The sequence below is a fragment of the Mauremys reevesii genome, linkage group 26 (genome assembly GCF_016161935.1).
Source record: "Mauremys reevesii isolate NIE-2019 linkage group 26, ASM1616193v1, whole genome shotgun sequence".
Lineage (NCBI taxonomy): Eukaryota > Metazoa > Chordata > Testudines > Geoemydidae > Mauremys > Mauremys reevesii.
The window spans coordinates 7,535,041-7,559,534 of NC_052648.1; the positions used below are offsets into that span (position 1 = coordinate 7,535,041).

The following is a 24,494-nucleotide window of genomic DNA, read 5'->3' on the forward strand; positions in this document are numbered from 1 at the left end:
CCCCCAATATTTTTCTACAGAGACGGGAACCACCCATAAAACAGAGACCTTCTCTCCTCTCTCCCCACCTTCCCTCCCAATATAACCCTGCAAAATGATTGGGCCAATTTGATTTCAGAGCATTCCAGAACAGCCATGATTAAAATGCCTCCTGGGCCTTGGTGAGCATCTCTGGGTCAGGATGGAAGATGTCTTGACTGTTTCCCTTATTGCATCTGCAGTGAATTATGTTCCCCGTGCTCACCCCTCCCCACATTTCATGAATAAAGTTATCCGTCCACTCAAAGGAAAGTAAATAATAGATGTTCCACAGACGATGCCAGCCCACAATTTGTTTAATAAAAGATTGTTTTTCAACTACAGCTGCTAGGGCTGGATGACTCTGTTGCAAAAGGTCACTCTCCCTACTAATAGGATGGGGAAGGGAGGGAGAAAACCAGAACCCAGAAGTGGGAGCAGAGAGAGAGAGAACGTTACCCTAATAATGAAGGTTACCGACCAACTCCAAAGCTCAGAATCTGCCATTAAAAAGGAGTAGTCAAAACCCACTGGCCAGGCTTAGCTCACTGCAGAAAATCAGATAAGCTGCCACTGAATAATGTGATACTCTGTAAAAATGATTAAACCCAGAGTAAGATGAAGCTGTAAGAATCCCTGCTGAAGTCTTTTAGGTGGACATCTAAATCTGGACATTTCCCAGGAGTGTGTGTTCTGAGGGTTTTATTTATACTAATTTATAAAACTGGCTACAAGGCCAGCCCAAATAGTTATTGTTGTATTTGTGTAAGTAGCACTTCAGATAAACTGGTTTGTAGTATCACACAGAAAGCAATACTGAATTTCCTTAGAGAGAAAAACACATTGAATGAAAGTCAAATTGGATTTCTCCTCAGTCACACAAGAACAGATCATATTTACTCTCTATACACTCAGAGAATTCTCTACCCAAGCAACAAAATGAAAGTCATTCACTGACTTTGACGACTTCTAAACGGGCTAATTTGATAGCAGCTGGTATCCAGGCCTATGTTTAAAAGTTTAAATGTTAAGAAGACAAAAGATGTAGTTTACAGGTATAGCTGAAAGATACACCAGAATCCAGGAATAACAGAGTGAGATTTGACGGGGAAGTCTGTTAATCAGAAGCACTTACAGATGTAGAAGGGGTCTTTATTTTTAAATCACTACCTTTTCATTACAATGGATTAGTGTAGGGACCCTGGGTAGCTATTCATTCACTGAAGATGAATCTAAATAGCACAGCAGGTAGACATGAAAACTTTAAAAATGCAATAGTAGTTTCATTTTTGGAGGGGAAGCTGGCTGGGCAGAGGCAGGTAGAAAATGTACGCCAATTTCAATGGAAATTGCAGATGCTCAATACTTCTGAAAAATCAGGCTACTTATGTAGGAGTCTAACTTTAGGCACCTACATTTGAAAACTCTGCAGAGTACTGACTTCATCTGCTACTAAGAAACAACTATAAGCCCAAATATCTGCACTGGCACAGAAGACTGGAGACAGACATTAACAGCAGCAATTCAGGCCCAGCTGTAGTTGAATACTTTTTAAGTTGTCGACAATACAATTTAAGGAACTATAAGATGGACGCATCAATCTAGCAGCACAGCAATCATAGAACCACAATAGGAATTAGAGATGTGAGAAACCTAGCAAATCTTTCTCCACTGCATCCCTCTAATAATGCTGCATTGCTCCATGAAGTGATTTCTAGTGTTTTGTCCAAATCATTTTAAGTGTTCCAAATCACAGGGCTTTCACCTGTCCACTTTGGAGACTATCCCACAGTGTGAGAGACTCTCTAGGAGTCATGGAGATTATTTCATTGTCTCTTCCTAGTAATAGTTTCATTTTCACTTTCTTATCTTCATTTCATTACTTTTTGGTGTGGACTCCACACCATAAAACAGTCCTCTCCATCCTTTATGTTTACGCCCTTCAAATTATTTGTGAGGGAACCCAGCTGGGTCTCAAACTTGCAAGCTAACAGAAGCTAGAAGTGATACAGGAGTGGCACACTGAACCCTAGGGGAAGGAAGCACCTTCCAGTAGCCATGTGTGGTCAAATGAAGCAGCAGACTGACTCTCTATGGAGCAGGTGGTAGCTAGCATGACATTTGACTTTTATAATAATAATAATAATAATAAAGAACAGTTTTCATTCTGACAGGGCTGACTGTCCCAAAGGATGCTAGAAAGTTATCTGAAATACGTTGCTGGTCAACACTACCTTAACACATTTTGATGTGGTGTCAAGACATGATTTTGCATCACATTATGACAGGACTACTGTGTCCCAATAACTTTATTTATCCCTCCCCTCCCCAAACAATGCTGGAAGAAAACAGAGTGACACTCAGTGATGCCCTACCTGGCAATAAAAGAATTCAAGATGACATGTCTACTGTGCTCTTGACTGAACTGTAGTGTTTAGGTATTGCAGGGCTGTCTAATCCGTTATTTTATAAACATATAAAATGTATTATTACAGGCACCAGAGGACATGGCAATAACAAATCGTTGGCATGAACTTGAATTTCTTACCTCTGGTCTGTGGGCATTCTAACCAAAGCATTACTTCATGTGAGAGAGTGTGTGTGTGTGTGTGTAATTGCAAAATGCAATAGGATTAATGTGGTTGTGTCATCTTTAAATGCAAAGTGGTGCACAATAAAATACATATATAACTACTTTACAGTTAGCTGTCTCATTGCTTCTTTTCACAACAAAAGGCAAGGTCCTCCTGTGAAGCACAGGAGTCTACATCCCAGCCCTGCAGCACTGATAACATGCACAGCATGGCAGATAGCACCTGTTGGTACATGCATTACCTTCTTTCTAACTCACTCAGAGAGGAGCAGAGCTGGAAGGCGTTCTCCTTAACTTCTAGTCACAAGAAAATCTGCTAGGAAATTCTGAAAGCATTGATACTGAAATGATAAATTACTAACATAAAGCTTAGTCATAAAAGGCAAAGAGAAAACACTGTCAAGTTTCTGGGTGAGAAACCCTTAAAACCACAGCTATTAATATTCAAGAAGTCCAAAACAACAACATGAAAGACTTATTTCTTGAAAGCTGCCAGTGATCTCTGAAGAATCCCACTCTTCCTTCTCCCCCTCCCAACCTGCTTTCCTCCTCCTTTCTGGTATAAGTGGAAAATCCCTTTACAACCAGACTAAAAATTAAAGCAAAATGAGGAAGCTGGGGTGGGAAGGAGATAAGGAAAAAGGAAGAGGAAAATATGCAACTACTTGCTCAGGTCAGCCAGGTGCTCTCTTCCGCACTCTGTACAGACTTCAAAAGTAAACAAGGGAAAATCAAATCATTTAGCTGAAATCTGTATGAAGCTTGAGGATGAGAATGCAGACCATGGCATGCAAGAAGATGGGCAAAATCAGGTGTATTAGAACACAGCCATTCTTCTCTCCTCTCTTCCAGTCTAAGGATCTCAGATCGGTCCCTGCCACTTATATCTAGTCTCCCATGAGACATCAGGAAGCTGAGATCTAGTCCCAGGTCTTCCACAGACTTCCTGTGTGACATTGTCACCATGACATTTAAACCTCTGCTGCCTCAGTTTCCCCCCCAAATTTAATTGGGAATAATAAGGGGGTATACGCTATATGAAGATGAATCCATTAATGTTTGTTAAGTGTTTTAGAGTTCCTCAAAAGTCAGGTGAAGGAAAAGCTTACCAGCAGTATGAACTGCCACAATCAATACAGCACTGAGACAGACTGCTTTAGTGGCAACAGAAAGGGCCCCTAGTGGGAAGAGCTACAGATTTCTAAGAAAAGACTTGGTTCTTCAGCAGTGAGCATCAACACATATCACGTGACCTAGAGAGAAACAGATCGCTCACCAGCCGCAAGCCAGGCCACACACTGTGCCAAACCTTCAATATACTTTCTCCTTGACATGGTGCCTCTAAACCAAGGCTTTTAAAGCACTTTACAAAAACACTTCTCACAACAATCCTGCAAGGTTAATAAATATCACATCCACTGAATGGATGTGTAAAAAGCAGCCAGAGTGAGGTTCAGTGACTTGCCAAAACACCCTTAGAGGTTCAGTGGCAAAGCTGGGGAAAGCAGCCCTTGTCTTCACTCCCAGTTCCCTGATCAGATTAGACAACACTTCCTCTCCTGAAGCGAAGTTTGGAACCTGTGCTGGTTCTGTGGGGATCCCGGGGACTTGTGCTAGCTCAGCCACTCAGAGATAAGTCTAATCTCTCCCCTCCACCAGATGGTTTGGAGGAAATAAGAAGCTCAGTCAAATTTCTGCCCTCACTCCTGTGGCACCTGGGGATCTCACACATCTAAAGATCAGCTTTATTTGCAGCCTCCTGTGGGGGAGGAGGGGAGGTAGGGGGAATCTAATGCCCACGAGAATGCACAAAACATTCCTTCTCACAGGAGGGGACCAAAAGTGTATTGAGTCATTCCTTTATGCAATATTTTAAAAAATATATTACTCTTGTAATTATATTTTTACAAAACTAATAGCTTTGGCAAAACTACCAAGCCCTGCCAAGAAAGCTATTTGGACTGCATTCTTAGAGGGAAAAATCAATTGCTACTGTAAATGATGGTGTATCTCAGAAAGTACAGACTTAATACAGGGAAAGACTCCACTGATTTTTCAGGAGGAATAAACAACGCTAGATAAGTTATTTAAAAATGCATTCTGGAGAAACATGTATCAGAGAGGTAGCCGTGTTAGTCTGGTTCTGTAAAAGCAGCAAAGAATCCTGTGGCACCTTATAGACTAACAGACGTTTTGCAGCATGAGCTTTTGTGGGTGAATGCCCACTTCGTCGGATGCAAGAGTGGCTCTTGCATCCGACGAAGTGGGCATTCACCCACGAAAGCTCATGCTGCAAAACGTCTGTTAGTCTATAAGGTGCCACAGGATTCTTTGCTGCTTCTGGAGAAACAGTTTGCTCCACTTCTGTTTAAGAACAGTGTGCCCATCAGTGAACATGACCCTTACCTTCTCCCCCCTCAGTCACTTTACTTCTCTCCTCTTCATCTAGATCTGGTCCCCTTTTCACCTCCTCCTTCATTTTGACTTCTTCCAGGGCAGTCTCCATAGCTATGACTTCCCCAAGAGACTTCTGATCCTCTGTTTTATGCCTTCTGGGTTGACTTCTTTTTCTGTGAGACCTGGAAGAGCAGAAATAATGTTTCACATAAAGAAACAGCCTTCAGCTCATAAATGATTACTGTCTTGCAAAGGGCTCAGTATAGAAATCAAACAATCTTCCTGGGAGAGAGAACACAGGCTGGCTAACAATGGCTTATGCCAGCCGCAGGGACAGAGCAGACGTCTAAAATTGAACAGGTAAGCCTGACACAGCACAACATCTAAGATCCATTCCCAGGAGCCATGAAAGACTATTAATTCGAGGAATCCCTAAGGTTCCCCAAGAAAGTTTTCACCATTAATGTACACTGATGCTGTAGTTACAGTAATTTTAAACCCGTATTTTTAATCTAATCTCTTTTTGCCCACTTTCTGCAAACTTTCTATAGAAGTAGGGGGAAAAGTGTCATATTTTGTTCTCTGCCTGCACTCCACCTTTTTGTCTCTTTCTAGATGTCTGTTTGCCTCCCTTCAGAAATCTGAAGGTATACTCTGCAAAGGAAACACAATCCAGCTAGCGGACACTACCATGGCGGGGAGGGATAGCTCAGTGGTTTGAGCATTGGCCTGCTAAACCCAGAGTTGTGAGTTCAATCCTTGAGGGGGCCCATTTGGGGATTGGTCCTGCTTTGAGCAGGGGGTTGGACTAGATGATCTCCTGAGGTCCCTTCCAACCCTAATAATCTATGATAAATGCTGCCAATTTTTAAAAAGCAAGGCATGGACTGCTTAGGGAACTACACTAAGTCAATGTAGACAGTCTATGGCTTTTTGAGAAACTTGATACAGTAGCAGTACAATTCATAAGGCTCAAGGGTGATGGGGAAGGCTAACTAAAGAAGCACATTAGATATCAAGCATCAATTTGACACTAAAGGCCTAATGGAGACAACACCCTTACTGAGAGCAACATGGCTTGTTGGTGAAGTCCAAGAGGGAGAAGATTGAGGATAGTGACCCTAGGGGACAGGAAACCAGGGCATCTCTCCAGTTTAGGAGCCACATTTCATTTAGTTTTTAAAACAGTATCTCAAATAGATCTCTGAACTCTGGATCTGAGCCTAACAAAACCCTTTATCAGCAGAGACTGATTCAGAGAGCTGAGACTTTCATCATCATTTTAGCATGCAGAGATTTTCGAAAGTACCAGCTTCCATATGGTGTCCCCATTCCATGCCACTGAATCTGCCACCACATTACAAAGGAACGCAATGCCATCTATGACAACTCATCTGCCCAAGACTCTACAGGAGCTGGAATCCAGCTTCACATCCACAGATCCTGTCCATAAACTCAGCTGCTAATTAGACTGGGAGTAGAATGAAGTTTAACAGAGCTCTTAATGAGGCAACAAATCATAAAAGAAAAAAACAACCTGAGAAATAATGAATGATTAATACAGAAGAAAGTTGATCAACGTGCACAGTAATTTATAATTGCTAGACTCTAACCGTATGGTCGCCCTCTAAGTATAGATGTTAACTTCACACCTGCAAGACATTCATTAGCCAGAGCATGCAGCTGAACCCAGAAGTATCACAGCTTTTCTCTTCACTAAGATCCTGAAAACATACCACCTCCTCAGAAGGGAGAGAAATGAACAAAATTCTGTTAGAAGTTAAGTCTTCTGTAGTTGGTAAAGTAGAATCAAGTTTTGGAGGCTATTTGTGGTAAAGGGTGTCTTTCACCCCTATTATTCACAAGCATGGCACAAAGGCTGCAACAGGTTGCAAAGCTTTAACCTCATATTGGATGCAATAAAGGTTTCACAGTGCTCTTCTCCCTCCTGAAGCTGCAGGGATATAAGCAGGGGAGAAAAAAAGACAGCACTCCCATCTGATGAAATTGTATTTCTGGAGTTACAAGTAGATGGGTTGACATTACTAGAAGAAAGACCATGTTACCTACCTGGACACATTTCCAATATCAGAAACGGTCAGACTGTAAATCTAGCTAAAAGGAAGCCATGGGCAGATAATCTACACGACCACATGAAATTAAGGTGATCTTTCCATGAGAACATTACTGCTTTGGAGAGCTCACAGCGTGGAGCACTTAGCTGATTATGGGGTTTGAAAACTATCTGGAAAGGATGAAAAAGCCAAAAAGGTGGCATTTGCCTCTTTTCAAAAGAGATTTATTTCAATGTGATTTAAGGAGTAGTTTAAACTGAAGAGTTTGGACAAACTCACAGAACAAGATACACTTCACCCTGGTGAGGAAAGCAGGGGTGTTCAGGTAGAATTATTTCAATCCAGGAGTTATAAACATATGGAGAATATGGCTAAGTGAGGTCACTGGACCAAGTGTTCAACAGCTTGAAAAGTGCATCACAGCGATTTTGAAATAATCTGGGAAGCAATGTACAGAGTGGACACAGGTAGGTGGACATTTTACAACAACCCAGGTTAATTGAGGGGCTTCACTGCTAAATAGTAGGCTCACACAGAGAAAGAAGGGTGTGGGGAGCAAACAGAAAGAGGGAAAGGAATACCACTTAGCATTCATAAAGTGATCTATACCGATATTAACATTCGCAACACACCTGGGAAGCAAGTATCATTTCCAATGTACACACAAAGGTTAAGTGACCCTGCAGAAGGTCAGTAACTCAGTCACAGTCCAGAGAAAAGAACCCAAGAGTGCTGACTACCAGATCATGCTGAAGCTTATGTGGGAGAAGGAAGAGACTGAAATTATTTTAGGAAGATTGGCTCTGAGATGGAGCAATATTTAAGAGGCCAACTACCTGTAAAATTATCATAATTGAAGTATTTTAGGACCATCATATAAAATGGGCATTCACAGAATTTCCCCACACCACTCAGTTTTCTCTAAAGTAACAGGACAATTATTGTATGCAGGAAAGCTGGGGGCAGGAATGACACAAAGCAACAAAAGGGAATGGCAGAGTCCTGGAGGACAACACAGGGCTACCCTAAAGCAGAGATAAGCTCCAATTAATACAACCAACCTCTTTCTTGCCTAGGTGCTAGTAATGCCTGGATTTAAGATAACAGACACATTTATGAGGTCTGCAAGTTTTTAAAACAGTCACTCGCTCATCAGGCTTCCTAGGGAAGACTGTCTCAGATACTGTTTTTTAAAATGAACCTAACTCTTTGTTCTAGGATTTAAAAACAAGTTATAGGTCTGTTGCAGTTTCTCTCAAACTGGGGTCGCCACTTGTGTAGGGAAAGCCCCTGGCGGGCCAGGCCGGTTTGTTTACCTGCCCCGTCCGCAGGTCCAGCCAACCGCGGCTCCCACTGGCCAGGCCCGCCAGGGGCTTTCCCTACACAAGCGGTGACCCCAGTTTGAGAAACACTGGTCTGTTGTGATTAATATTCTGCTGGTGTTATCAATTTAAATAAATTTCAGATGAAGTGGAGCTATCTCCGGAAATGGTCTACCATTGCACAATACTAGATGAGGGGACAGAACGAGCCTGCATATTGCAGAGCAAGCATCGTGGGGAAAGGAAAGGGTAGGGGAGGGAAAGCAGGAGAGCGTGGAGAAGAGAACACACACACTGGATCTTTTGGCTTCTATCTGGGCACATGAAACCTCTATTGTAATTCAATTTCCTCTTTATAAAGACTTTTCCTCTTAAAAAAGCATGACCAAGGGAGAAACCATTCTCCTTCCAGTTCCCATTTGCTTCTCCTATTGGCAGCTCATTTATAAAACCTTCTAATCCAATTAAACTTTTTGGAATGCAGCTGCTGTTTATTGGCAACCCACTCTGTTGACCAATTAGCTTTAGCCACAATCAATTAACCATTATGCAAATACCATGTCAGGGCAGCATCTTCACTAGCCTAGGTTTATTCAGTATATCAGCTGCACATTCAGAAGGACGGACCAGAACTAGAATGCGATAAACAAACAGAGCTCCCGGAAAGCCTCTCTCCTGACAGAAGGAGCTGCACACCATTAGGAAATCAAGCAAAGGTAAAACAAAGGAGGCCTCAGAGACAGTACCTGAATATCCTCCATGCCACTGGGATCACACATGACTCAACTGCTGATTTTACAGCTACAGGTGTTCAAGATTAAGACTGGTATTACTGAAACAACAGAGACCTAGCCAACCCAGGAAAACATCTTCAGATTTAATAAAAACAGTAGACTGTTTACCAAAGAGGGAAAATAAAACAGGGTTACTTGTGAGGGCAGATTGATGGCAATTAGTTTGCAGAGAGAAATGATGTAAACATGGGTGATGCAGCAGAGGTAGTTTGACAAAAGGACAGAGAAAGTCATTCAAGGGATTCTGGGATGTGGTTCTATGCTACAGCTACAGGGCAGAGTCAGAAAATAGAACAGGAAAAGCTTCTTCCAATAAAGCAGCCTTAATTACAGCATTCCAATTACTCATCTATTCAAGTGACAAGCAAAGCAGGCAAAACCAAAAGAAAGGTAATCAAGGTCCTAGAGGGTAGTGCAGGATTGCTTTCTTGCACAGGTTGTTGAAAAACCTTCACAGTTGTAAGCTATTTTAAACTGAATCCTGAATATAAATCCAGTGTGGCAAATACAGTTGACATTGACAACCATCTAAAATCCAGCATCACAATGAGCTCAGTTCAGTCAGACATGTCGGCATTAAATGACCTGACAGGGATATTCAAAATTATGAAGGGATTTGATAGAGTGAAATGAGAAGCTATTCCCACACTAGGAAAAAGGATTTAAAAACCCAGGGATACATTCAACAGTAGGAAGTTAGGAGTATGTCTGGAATTCAGGCCATGCTATTTCTCTTCCAGAGAAGCAAACATGGAGATAATACGGTCTCGTTGAGGCTAGAATTGGATTATATGAGCATAGCATAAATGCCTATCACCAGGGTTAGCGAATGGAGAAGTGGAACAAATGGCTAATTATCAGATAATCTCCTCCTACCAAAGAAAGTATGGGGCAGAATAGGAAGGTGTGGTTCAAACATCCCTAAAGCGGTCAGACCCATTCTCTCACTCTAAGTATTTATGCTGTGGCTCATACCCATAGTATCAGAGCCTTGGGATTGGGTTCTGTTTTGTCCAGCAGTCCGTTATTGAAGAGTTCAGTATTCCTTCTATCACTGCTATAACGTAATGTTCTTCCTTTTTCATAATGGGGACCTCAGGCAAATAGGGAAGGGAAAAGGGAAATTACATACCGGTAATTTTGTTTGTTGTCCTCTTCTTCATCTCCCATCCTACAAAACAAGATTCCAGTAGAGCAAAACATTAGAGCGCCACCTGCTAGGAAGCTAAGTCAAAAAGACCATAAAGCACAGGAGATTTATACAGCCACGTTCCACTCCTTTTCCCTCAAATCATTTAAAAGCACCCTAAAAACAAACGGAATTAGGAGACATATACATGTGTGTAAAAGAGCAACGGTGTATAAGTGATAGGAGGAAGTGAAGATGGGAGAAAAGGGGGGACTACAAACAACAATTACGGGTATGTAATTTTTCCCTTGTAGCATGCCCACTCTTCTCCCATCCTACAAAACAAGATTCCATACAGCAAGCAGAAGTGATAAGCAGGGAGAACAAAATTTAGGCTTTATGTGACAACCAAAATCAGCCTTATAAAGTAAGGAAAGATCTAACCGCTGAGGAGTGATGGTGGTCACAGCACCGTAGGGTGACTCTATCTAAAACAACGGCCCTGTATACTCACCAGTAAGTTGGACCTAAATTCTGAGGCAAGGTATCCTAGACTTTGCAGAAAACTGAAAATTCTGTACCTACTTCATTTACATTAAGAACGGAGGGTTTTATTAAATTAAATAGGAAAATATATAGTGCAATCAGTATAGGAACCCAAGTGTTACTTATTTTGGCTTCAGGAGGAGTGTGAAAGTGAAGGCTGGGATTGTGAAGCAAGCACATTAGCTGATGTTTATGCTAAAATAATCAGTAGTACATAGCTGAAAATGAAATGTAAGTGACTTGTACCATACTGTTTATTGTTATGAACTGAACTTCTCCATTCATAAAAAGTGTAAGCTGGGGAAAAAAACAACTCCTCAAAGCGCATGGGCAGAAAATGCCCTGATGAGGAAGCGATCCATGTAAGGGTAAATTAATCTCTCTTTCTGGAAAAGGAGCACTACCTGGACCCCAACAAAAAACCTGGGGGATAAAGCCAGCCAACAAGGAGTAGAGTCAGCACTGAGTGAAGCATGAGAAGAGACAGGGTTGCTGAACTGGAAGTCAGAAACAGAGACCAGATCTTTGCTAACTAGGCACACTTTCCACAAACGTAACCACCACCATTAAGGGAACTGGCGAGTCTTCTGTTGCTGCTGAAAGCCACAGCTAGAGCTGAAAGTCCACTTGCATCTTTTTTGTAGACCGGCGGGGGAGGGGGGGGGGGAGACGACAGAAGAGAGAGAGAGAAAGAAAAAAAAAAGATAAAAAGGACAAACTATAAACTTAGGGCTGGTCTTGACTACCGGGAGATCAATTTAGCGGGTCTGGTGAAGACCCGCTAAATCGACTACAGAGCGCTCTCCGGTCGACCCCAGTACTCCAGCTCTCCGAGAAGAGTGAGCGAAGTCAACCCGAGAGCATCTCCCGTCGACGTAGAGCAGTGAAGACACCGGGATAAGTCGAACTAAGCTACGTCGACTCCAGCTACATTATTCACGTAGCTGGAATAGCGTAACTTAGGTCGACTTATTCTGGTAGCGAAGACAAGCCCTTAAAGGTAGTTAGCAAGAAGTGAAAGGGCAGTAGAAAAGGAATCAAGGACCCCTGGGAGGTCTCCAGGATGCTGCAATAAAGGCAGTCACACAAACACGGCAGCTAAAAGAGAAGCACAGTAGCAAGCAGGCCCCTTGAGAGCTCACCAGCAAGCCCACAGATATATGTGACCGAGCAGCAGAGAGCAGGAAAGTACAGAGGGAAAAGTGAAAGCAAGGACTGAGGGGCAGCACAGAGATACGGAACTCAGTTGCCTGAAAGAATATGGCTGATGCCTCCACTCAATAAAGAGGGCTTGGATTCCCTGAACATAGTACTTTCCCGCTGAATAAATAAAAGGCACGCCTGAAGGTTACACCCTTGTCTGAGAAAAAAAAACTTAGAATTACCCAAAGAAAATGAGAGGAGTCATGGCTCCTCAGGGCCCTCAGTCCCTGGGAGGGACAGCTAAGGACTTGGAGTTAATCTCCATGTGTAGACATGCCCTGAGAAATCAGGACCCAAGATCCAGTAATGGCTTGCTTGGAGGAGAGGTTTGAGTCCAGAACTGCACCCTGAGGATCTGGAGGCATCTAAGCCTTCCAGCGCTGTCCACTGGCTGCTCAGGCTGTATCAGAGGTTCAGCAACTCATTCATTTTAACCATATCCCACAGAAGAGACCAGACTGTGCCCCGGGGGAGGGGGGGCGACAGAGCAGAGTGGGAGTCATCCACCTGTGGACTAGGAGCCTGCAACATTCATAGGGAATGCAGTCTCAAAACAATTCTTCATAAAATTCTTTAAAGGTCATTTTCCTCTCTCCACTTCCTCTACTACTTTCTTTTGATAAATGCAGAAACCAAACTAGACATAAAAGCAGCAAAAGGCAGAGGACTCCATGCTTCCAGAAGAGAGGGGGGGGAAAAGACTGAGGAAAATGTGAAGGAGCCTAGCTAGATATACTTTGTGTTGCTGACAGTCTTTTTTCCTCCTGCTCCCTGGTAGATGGAGCTATCATACTTACTGTATGGAATCTTGTTTTTCAGGATGAGGGCCACACAAGTTTATATTTACAAAGAATATATGTTGCCATAATATTTAAAAACTGTAAAGGAGTTATACAACCAAAAGACACAGAATAGTTCTGACTTACTTTTTTCAAGTGACTTGAGATCAGTATTTACAAGGTTTAAATTCTGGGTACTAATTTTAAAACGACAATTTTATATGGTCAGTTTCATCAGGGAGAGTGAAATCCAGGACAATATTTCTGTGTCACCAGAATTGTCTCAAATGGTAAAGACAGTCTCTTATTGCTAAAAATTAGTCCATATGCTAGGGAAGACGTTTTTGCATTGCATTAATTTAGTTCTGGTTAAAAAGTGTCAGATTGACTGAAATCCTCCATCAGCAAAGTAGGTACTGCATGGACAGATACAGCACATATTTCATCACACAACCCTGCCAATGAGCTTCAACCCTTTCAGAGAGGGTTGGACTCTTGGACTAAGAGCAGATCCGTTTCCACGACCAACTCAATCCTTGACCCTTCTGATGAAACTATAAGAGGGCCAGTGGAGATGTGGGCATCTGTCCAAAGGGAAAAGACTAAGCAAAACTAAGAATCAGGGTTGTATTGGGGAAAGGATTTTTATATATACACACCTGGCAGAATTTTTAAAAAAATAATTTTGACAGATAATATCAATGTTAATTTTTAAGCATTTTTTCTATTTTATCAATTTAAATGTTCAGTTGTGAGAGATATTGGTGGGTTCAGGAAACGATTTCATGATCGTCAACACTGAGGTTCAAAAAGTTAAAAGTTTTATAACCATTAACACACAAATTGCCAACATAATATGTCAAAATATATCAAGTAAATATCCTTAAACTTAAGGCAAAGAAAGAAGAACATGGCTATCTGTAGATTTTGATAATCTTCAGTGGAAATATTTTTTGTTGCTTTGTGTGTGCACAGTGAAATCGAGGGTTACCAACATTTATCAATAAGAGTCGAATCCTTCCAAGCCCATCTATATGTGCCAATATTAATACTAAAAGTTCTCTGAATTTCTCTAGTGTCCTTCAACTAAGGTCCTTCACAAACATTAAGCCTAACCATGGGAAGCAAAGTAGTATTACACCATTTCACATGTGTAAAACCAAGCACAGAGGTTAAGTAACTTGCCCAAAATGTCACAATGAGCTAGAAACAGAACCCAGGAGTCCTGACTCCTGAGCCCTGGGTGTACACACTAGAATACAATTTCTCTCAAGTTTAGAGAAGCTAAAATAAGGTAATCAAATCTCATGCTTCAGTTGCCTGCAGAAGTCAGGAAGCAATTTCTCCCTATGTCTGTCTATGTTCGTTTTCATACTGTACCAATCACTGAGATGGGCTATATGCACCACTGCAGAGTGGACCAGGTGAATTATGGGTTTAATATGGCTTTGTCTAAGAGATGCCAGTACTGGCTACCACTGGAGGACAAGACACTGGACTCTGGGCTGTTAGAGAAGTGTAAACCCTTCTTCTCACTTGCCTGTAAACTCCTCCCTGGAAATATCAATTCACTGAGCCACCACATGTCCCAAGCAGGACCTTTTTGACAACACTTGCCCTACACCCAAGCCAGCTGCTTTAAGGCTCTTATATCACAGTGATTAATGCAGTACAAATGCCTAGATAAATGGGAACCCATGAGCCCTAGGAATTTTGAGCCCCATATGAACTTTGCTTGTTAGAGATGGGCAATTGAAATTTTAACCCCAGCACCAGAGCCTGTACCACCAAGACTGCACAGCAGCTCCTCAGGCACTCTTCAGGCAGGGGTTGGTAGCTATCCCTCAGACAGACAGAGACGCCCCAAATACTCTAGTCACTACAACTATGAGCATCTAGTGGATGCCATCCCCTCCTTACCTGCGGAGCAGCTTAGCTTTCAGCTCAGGCTTTGTCTCATTCCAGGCATCCAGCTCTGGGCTGGTCAGAGCTGTGGGTTTCATGTGGTCCAGAACAGCACCATCTTTCCCTTGTTTCCATAAGTCATAACGTTCCGGCTGTAGAACCCTCACAAAAACATCCATGGAAATCTTCACCATGTCTTTGCGGCAAGTGCACTGCAAGAGAATTCCAGGCACCGTGATCAGTCCAATGCCTCCACCAGTGTGGCCAGCTCTGAGGAATTTCCCCCTTCCAACCCCCCCAGACTTTCCCCCTCCCAAAGCAGGTTAATACTTTGCATATCTACTTTATAACTCTCACAGCTGATATCAGGGGTGTATAGATGTGAGAATAGTTGGTGAAAACCTTGGAAAATGAATTACTCCATCAGCCCTTAGAACAGATAAGGCAAAGGCAGAGATTGTGCCAGCTCCCCACGCAGCCCTGCCAGTATCCCTCATCCTTGATCTGGTGAAACTTGAAGAGGGCATTTGAGACCTCAGCCTCCAAGTAATCTTTTTCCTATCCTCTGACGCTGCTGACAAATTTGCCAGTTAGTGGCAACTAAGGTAATGGGATGCTGGTCTACTGAAATTGATTGAGGCCATCAGTCAGATGGTAAGAAACTTCGGTTACTACAGACCCGGGCAGGGTTTGACCTGAAAGCTCAGAGGTGAAAGATTCTAGATCCCCATTATCCAATCGCTTGTGAGCATGTAACTAATACAAATAACCCCTCGGGACAACATTTCCTAACTGAAAAAAAGGCCTCAAAGGAACAAAAGCCCAACCTGGTGCCACACCATACCTGTTAAATCTGACATTCCTAAATCAAGATATCTGGTTTGGAAAGGATTGTGCACAGCAAGTGGTAGCATCCAGAATCAAGGCCTGTTCACTGCTGGCACAGGAGCACAGCTCGCATGTGAGGAGGAGCATTGTCCAGCTGTCCCCATCTACCAAAAGTTAACTGACCAGTTGGCAGGAGTTGGAGGGGGGCAGGGAGGGGGCATGCGCTGACCCCTCTGGATGCAGCTAGTAACCAAGAGGCCTGCTTGGCACTGAAGCAGCTGTGCCCACACAAAACAGGCTAGAATAAAAATACAGATGTGTATCAAGTAGCGTGGTCAACCAACAGCCTGCAGGGAAAACCTGACTGCTATTAATTTTGTCTGAGTTTGATTACAGTTCAACCAAGAGAATACATTTATCCACATGTTAAGGAAATGATTTTCAAAAGATGCTTAAAAAGTGATTTATTACTCCGAAACAGTTGTCATGATAATTATTAGATCCCCAGGAGTGGGATGGTAACAGTTAAATTAAACTGTTAGAACTGAACATCAGAGACAGAGGCTTGGCTGTGTCCACACACAGCCTCTGGTGACTAAAGACTGGCTACAGCACTGAAAAATGATCTGTGCTACTGCAGCTTCAGAAGAGAGTGGTACATGTAATTGCAGGGGATGCAGAGGGGAAAAGAGCTGAGCAGATGGGAAGTAAGGAAAAGGCTAAACAGCAATAACTGTTTGACATTTAGAGGAAGCATCTCTAGACCACGGAACAATTTATACCATTTTGGGGGCTACCAAAACAGCATTAAAATTGACCTGTGGAACTATAAATACACATTTATTACTGTATGCAGCTGTGCAAGAGACTAGATACAAATGTATTTTAGGTGGACAGATTTTCACCATGCCAAACTACATGAGTCATGTACGAGACTATCCATACCCCTTACAGAGAGTGTTTTCTGCCCCCAGCACTGAAGCACCAGAGTATATATGCCTCTCTGTAAATTGCTAGCAAATCAGGGGAATGTAGAGCTTCACAAAAACCAACTTATCACCCAAGTGAGTTGTGCTTACTCCTTTTCTGGTGCTCAGAAGCAGATAGCACCTTACTAGCTGTGCTCTCAGATAACCACAAACTCTTGTCTTGTTTTGCACTCACACTGGATTTCCATTCTGCTTTGTAGTCAGAGGATGATGTAATTAGAGCCATTTTCCAGGACTATATTTTTAAAGCTGTTTAACACCCACACATACCTTTTCCAAGCCATCCGCTTACATTTCTATCACTTTCTCAGCAGAAATGCACTAAATTAGACGGTGTATGGCTGTGCTCCTCCCCTTTCTTCTCTCATTTGTTACTAACAGCATTAAAATATTTATGGCCCTGAATGTGAAGCAGTAGAGAGAAGAAAGGTTCTCTGCAGAGCTCCCTGCTGCCCCAGTTCCTCAGCCGGAGGATTTTTTTTTCCATTCTTGTTTTTCATTTCATAAGGAGTGCTGGCCACCTTCTGCTCTGCAACGAAGCACTGACTTGGGGAGCAATAATAACCTGACTGTACTGAGCAGAAGGGAATATTTATGGCCAGACAATTTCCAGCAAACTCAATTCATTTAATGAAAAACAGTGCAGGAAAGAAAGGCTTGGAATGTAATTTGGCCAAGGAGCTGCCAGAACACAGATGGTGCCCCATGCTTCAGATTCTGGGCTGGGCAGAAGCTTTCCCCAGTGTCTCCATCAATAGTGGCTTAAGGGATTTGTATCGAGCTGCTTTTCAACTGCTTTCCCTTAAGTAATTAAAAAAGGCACCTGTGTGCTCCTATGAGATGGAACTTGAAGCTGCACCCTGCAGAGCAGATCACCAGTTGGTCCTAGAGACTGGCTCTTTTCCCCTTTGCAAAAGGCTAATCCAGACAACAAGCTGTAGAGACAAGGAACATCCCCTCTCCCGCATCTGCCTTGGTACCAGCATGTGTTCAGCACACTACGGTCATCTCCCTTCAGGGAATACATGGCAAATATCCAGCCAGATGGGGCTGAGTATCCTGAATGCAACCATGGAAGCCAAAACAGGTAACATTAATTCCCACAAGGCAGGGGGTGCAAGCCCCAAACGCTCAATGTACAAAGATTGCCAGAAATTCACACACTGGGCTATTTCAGGTCCAATTGTTATTCTGGGAAGTGACACTCCAGGCTGCAGTCTCCATGGCTTAACCTCCGCAATCCCCTACAATGCCACAAGTCTGCAGCAGCCAAGCTCCCTGCCTTCTGCACAAATGTAACATGATGTATGTTTATATTTCAATTTTAATTTTATTTTATTGCTTTCACACTAGCGAGCATGAATAATTTACACACAGCCTCTCTCCACTGGGGCCTATTCCAGCCTGTACAATGATATTTCCTCAGCCACCGCAATTGTGTCATATTCATGGTCCCACAATGGCCAAACAATTCTTCCCCCCACCCCCTTCCCTCTCCCAGAGCAGCATAATCCCGCTTCAAGCAGCAAGTACTCTCAATGCAACTGCAAACCGGGGGTTGTAGAGGTGCAGAAGGCTGGCTTTAAATGCATCAGCTGTTTTTTGCAGCTGAAACAGGACAAAGAAAGCACATATTCTTCAGTTTTCCTGTTCAGATAACTCACCCAATCCTAAATATTTTGCCCCATCTCCACATCTTCTTACCCATCACTCCATTTTTGCAAATATTGCTAAGTATCTGAATGTGGCTACAAACGCTAGAATTTTTGAAGGTGAGTGACTGACACACACACACACTCTCTTTCCTTCCCCACCCCCATTTAGCCTTCTGCCAATTTGCAAACAGGGACAGAAAGCTCTCTGAAAGGGAGTTTAGCTGTGCCGTTAGTTTCTAATGGAAAAATTAGGAACAAATGGGGGTTGGGGAGGGCAATTAAAAGAGGTTTGAAAGGTTCTCTCAAGTACTGAGAACTCTGGGGACCTATTGTGTTCCAACCATTGTACAAAATGGTAAGAGACCAGGACAAAGGAGGAATTGGTGCCCCCTGAATGACTTGTACTGCAGGAGCTCTGATTCTGCTCTGTAGATATTCCCCTTTATGATGCATTCAAGTATAAAAATGGTGATTACATTAAGGAGCCAGGCCTCTTCTGCTTATAATCTAGCTATGAATAAATGAGGCCAATTCTTTTTGCAGGATATTCAGAAAAGGGGGTGCAGAAGATGAGGACACATTCAGAATGGAGAGGAAATAACACTTGTGTCAGATCTCAGGTAAGCATGAACCCAGATGAGGGATGCTGATCAGCCTCCTCAACTCCAAGAACAGAAGAGCCACCACTTGGATACAAGGAGCTGACATTACATCTTAAGACATTAAACCTTCCTCACAATCAGTCCAGGCCACACATCATGCACTGAAGCTATGTGACTGCTCTCCTCTCTCCTGCCCCTTATTTACTGTTATACACTCTGGTGACAGTGACAGTGACATTCCCTTCAGCTGTGCCTCGCATGTGGAGATACCGGACATCTTGATGAGCCGTGCTTCAAGAAACCCCTCTCCGTACAGCTGTTTGTGACAATTTAATCAATTCCCAGAATGTCTGTAATGGATTTTTGTGACTGCTGCAGAAAACACAGATCAACAGGCATGCGCAAATCAACAACCCTGCCCATGTCTACTCTGCCTCTCCCCATTCTCCTTGCTGGAGGGTTAGGATGGGATAAGTAGCACTGCCTAATAAGCTATGTCACTAAAGCTGGAACACTGATAGTTCACCAGAGATTGTAGAGAGTGCATGCAACACCTGTATGCAGCATAGGTGGTAGCTCTCAATATTTATGATGTACCTTCAAATTATAAAGTATAAATAGAACAGAAAATAAAATTAGTCTGCACATAAACAAAGTGTGGTAAAATAGTCCAAAGCAGAATTAATCACATTTAAATTAAAGCTACACAGAATCCTGAGATTTAGTACCTCATTACAGAGTTCAATTTGCTTTCCAAAAATCTGTGCTTTCAAATCAAAACATGTCTAGGCCTTTTAGTTGCAATGCTATAAAATGAGCGAGTCTACACCCAAACAATAGCATTAAGGAGAGGTATGAAATCTTGTTCCCTTTATGTAAGCCCCTAAATGCTAATACCTTTAGACAAGATGGCATGCCTTGGGCCAGTTCTGGACTGGATTTTAGAAGATCTGCACAAGGGAAAAGAAAATCTGCTCAGAAAACGCTGCCCCAGTTCCTGATAGTGGCAGAAAAGTTTAACCATTGCTACCCTTTTGCCTGGATTTAATAGGTACAGGATTTGATTTGCTGTGCAGCTTAGCCAGCATGCATTAGATTAATCACTTTTATAAGCAATAAATGTCTTCTTCAAAAAATGGAGCTGGATGGACATATTTGGTGCTGGCTGGACTACAGAAACCCTGATGTGAAGTCCCAATCGTCACAGCACAACAGCCCCAACTCCCCTTTACATTCCCTACCCACCGATACATGCTACAAGTGAAATGCTGCAAAAAACCCCATTCAAGCAGCCCAAGGAATCTTTCTAACAGGCTTCCTTCTCTGCTCTCTCAGTGGAATTCATCCCTGCTTTAGACCCACAGAAGGCGTTAGAGTGACAAGGTCACCAAAAGCATGGACCATGACTAAATGGCAACATGAAGGCCCTACACTTGTCAAGTTGAAATGACAGATGAAAAAATTTACAGCTATGGAGTTAAGGGACTTTGGGATCTAATCAAGCATCTTTGAGTCTCTCCTCCTCTCATTTGGTACTCAGATTGCCATACCAAACTGCTGAGAAACAGCGTGGCTGTCACCACGCATGCCGAGAAAGTGACAGATCAAACAGCAGAATATTCATAACCAGGGTCTCCTAGGACCTGCTGGCAAGTTCAGAGGAAAATGAAAGAATGTTGTAGGGTTTGCTGTTTTCCTTCAGTTACAGGGAATCAGAGACCCAAAGCGGCAACAAATTGACTTCAGAAAAACAAAATAATGACAGCTCAGTAAAAAAGCTTCACCCGGTGAACCCCTCACTGGCCTGTTGATAAAATCCTGCACCGCAGGGTGAATGCCTACCATTTTTAACATAACAAGCTCTCTCTCATCCTGCCTGCATTCTAGACAGAACACAGGACTGGTGCCTACATGAAGCATGAGAGGGCAGAAGCTTGGTGCCCACGTGAATCATGATTCTCAGACAGACTCAAAGGGCCCATTCAGTGAAATAATTGAAATATATCTATTCAGTTTTAGTGTTGCCCTTGACCTAAGTATTTAACAAAAAGTCCACCTTCCTCATAGCCCAGAAGGGCTTTTTAGGAATTCACCAAATCCAGAGAAATTCACCAAATCCAGGGGAATTCTCCACATATTTTCTACCGAGGCTTCCTCTGCCCCCATGTCCTCTCTCATTTCAGAAGCTAGCGACTTCACTGACCACCTCCCCAAGGAGCAATAGGGATCTGGTTATCCAAGCATGGCAAAGCAAATGTAAAAGAACCATAAATAAATCTGTTTAGATAAGCTGAAGATCCCAGCTTGGAGGACAGTCAATATTGAACAGATTTCCCTCTTTTCACACTATCACAGAATATAGAGTTCAGGCTAGTCTACTGTAGTATTAAGACAGAGCTTATTAAAATACAAAAAAAGACAAAGTAGTAAATAAAATCCCCATCTTGAGTCCTGCAACTTATCCCATCCCAGCAGATCTGATACAGCAGGCCCCTTTGAGAGCCTGAGACTGCATGAACACAATAAAATATTTTTCCTAAAGAGGCAAACAGTGTCCTAGCCCGGCAAAGGCTAAAACGTCATTTCATTGCCACGTTACCACAGTCTAAATGGGAGAACTGATTATTTAGTCAAGCCAAGGACTTCCTTCCCATCCTCTCTTACCATCCTTTTACCATTCCCAATAGGTGGGAGGAGGGAAACTGCTAAGTCTCACCAATGTCTTTCAGATGTGTCAAATTGTCTTTTATGACCACTAATAATAATTCGTGTCCTTTTACAGAGGATTAAGTCAAATCGCTCATTTGACAAACAGTAATAAAAATAAAATAGAAATATACAGAAAGCTGAATTTCATTTTATCGCTTTTATGGAAGGTGGATTCTCTCCCCAACAACTGACTTCCCAGCTACTAAAAGGAAACAGAATCCAATCTGCTCAGTAGCATATGGAAAGTTAATGCGAATGAACATTTCTCCCCATACAGAAATAGAAGCTTAGATGAAATAAATCAGTTTTAAAAAAATGGCAGTTCTGGGCCTCCTGCTGAACTCAGGCCTGTTGTGAATGTTTTGCTGAATTCAGACCTGGCAAAATGCAAGATCTGCCAAGACTGAACTAAATTCCAGTATTTGCTTTAATACTGGTTTAAACACAAGAAAAAATGTACACATTCAAAGATGGAGTTCTTCTCCTTGTTAAGGCAGTTTTGAAAGCAGGACAGAAGCTTTGACTTAATGCCTCTAACTCTGGATTGCCCATGATACTGGGGTCGCAGAGGAGGTTGCTTTGCAAGCAAAATGGCTGCTTCCAAGAGGAAGCTAAAATTCTTATCCACTAATTCACTTATATTGGGGAAAAACATATATTGCTAATACTTTTCACACTGCCTCTTTCCACATAAAATTCCAGAACACTAACTGAGCAAGAAGGTTACAGGTTTCTGTTACCTGCATCTCTCAGAGTAGTTGTCTCCAAAAGGCTCCCTTCCCAGTACAATACCCTAACCTGCAGGTTTATGTCTTTGACCTAATTCAGGCAGACTAGGGTTCAGCTAATTACTACCCACCCACATATGGCAAAGGAAACATGGTCACGTGCCCCCTCTCTAAATTTTCCTTCCACTAAACTCCACATTCTGTGGCTTCAAGCGGACACCCATCTAGATGCCCAAGTTTTGTAAACTGGCCAAGGCACCATAAGTTTCAGGAAGATGCCTATGGAAGATGGGAAAGGCAAATTAGGACTACCTGTCCTCAGGTTAATGAAGAGTTAAATTTGAGGGGGAAAAAAACAGGAAGAGCTAAAAAAAAGTGCATTTGTGTGTTTACTCGCTGGTAGTTGAGAGCTTGTGGGAAGGAATGAGCCTTGACCCCCTGTTTCTGGTGTAATTACTAGCATTGCAGTAAGTCTAAAAAACAAACCAGTTCATTAGGAAATCCACTGGAAACACACTGTAGAGTTTCATAAACAAAACAATTAGGCAAAAACTTCTAAGGACTCCCCCTGGTCCTCGGCTGCAGGGCATGCTTCCTCTCTGCTTGCTTCTGTAATGCTCTATGCAGGTTTTTGCGGGTAGAATGACAGTGGATAGGTGACAAATGGTGTCAGATAAGGGCAAGATTTACTCCACTCGGTCCATAAACAAGATCAAAACAGAGAATTCTGGTTCAGGAAACAGAATGGTAGACAGCGTTGAGAAGTCTCTCTCATGTTGGGCAAAATTTAATGGCTTCATACAAAGCTTCTTCTGATATCTTAAACTAAAAAAAACAATTCCCCAAAACTACTGTGCGCCTTCCCTCAGAGCCTTCACTACATAGGCTGAAAACCAGACGAATGTTTCTAACCATCCAGGGAATGAGACTCTGGAACAGCCTTCCAGTAGGAGTAGTGGGGGCAAGCAACCTAGCTAGTTTTAAGATGCAGCTTGATAAGTTAATGAACAGCACTTTATGACTGGGTTACCAGCGACAGCAAAGAATGGGACTCAATAACTCCAGCGGTCCCTTTCAGTCCTATGTTCCTGTCTCTGTAGATCTACGTCAGGTGGTTACTCTCCAACTTTGAAGCTCTCAAGGCATTAGTCTAGGATCTATCCTAAACACATACAGGCAGTTCCTCTATACAGCAAACAATTACAGTACAAAACAAATTAAAAAATCAGTGAGATCCAGAGCTTGAGCCCAACAGGACTGTCAGAATCCTCTCAGAAGCATTACAAACGGGGATTCTATAAAATATCAACTCCATTCTTTCTTGACAGCCTCATTCCAGTTTGTGGGCTAAATAAAATGATTGCCTATGTAGTAAGCATTTTATAAATGTGTATCGAACAACACCTGCTGAGTGTCTTGAGACATTAGCAGGAAAAAGTTCAATTCTCTCCACTGTTGTACAAGATTTACAGCTTCGTGAAAGAAGGCTACTCACTTGTACTTCTTGTTCTGAAAGTATGTAATTACAATAGTCCACTGGCAGTTGCGATGCTGTGGAAACACAGAATATTCAAACACTATTGCATCAACTTTAGAAATGTTTATGTAACTTTATGGGCTGGCTAGTGATTGTATACCTGGCTCAATGGGTGAGCTAAAAGATGTTTGCTATAGGAACCAAAAAACCAATGTTGAAACAAAGCAGGTAACAGGTCTGCAGTGGACCTGAAGTACTTTAAATCCTACCAGACTCTCCCTGTGGAAGAGGGGTGACCATCTGGTAAGCCAGTTCTGTATTTAAGCTGTTTGCCATTACGATTTGTTTTCTCTAATGTTTTTGTTCTGAATAAATAGTACTTTGCTCTATGAAAACTGGTTGGTCACTGATTAACCCTTTCATTGCCCCTGAGAGACCAGGCCTGCAGGAGCTGCACTAAAGCTAAGTCTGCTGAGAAAATCCCAGTGAATTGCAGGAGTCTACAGCCTAAGGCCCAGGTCTAGAGGGAGAAAAGTCATGGGACTCTTCCCCAAGAAAGATGACAGCTAGAGGCTGAGACTTCAGTGGGATGGCCTTGAGAAGGCCACAAGGAGGTCAGAGGTGCAGTTAACTCAGGAACTACGACAGTCACCATTCCTGGATTATGCTTTGAGTGAGCAGATAGCACCCACACAACTTCAAAATTCCCAAGCTGCTAAGCCATAGCAATCCTAGACTACCCCGC

The 24,494-nt window shown here is 42.6% G+C and overlaps 1 protein-coding gene across 3 annotated transcripts in view; it reads right to left on the reverse strand.

Annotated features, from left to right (window-relative positions):
* Positions 1-24,494, reverse strand: part of KDM4B (lysine demethylase 4B) — a 155,005-nt gene that overhangs the window by 35,072 nt on the left and 95,439 nt on the right. For all 3 annotated transcript variants that reach the window (XM_039516106.1, XM_039516107.1, XM_039516108.1), the window contains exons 8-10: positions 14,777-14,973; positions 10,332-10,370; positions 5,018-5,190 (exon numbers count right to left, since the gene is read on the reverse strand). In XM_039516106.1, coding sequence (XP_039372040.1) covers positions 5,018-5,190; positions 10,332-10,370; positions 14,777-14,973 — 409 coding nt within the window. The remainder of the gene's footprint in view (positions 1-5,017; positions 5,191-10,331; positions 10,371-14,776; positions 14,974-24,494) is intronic.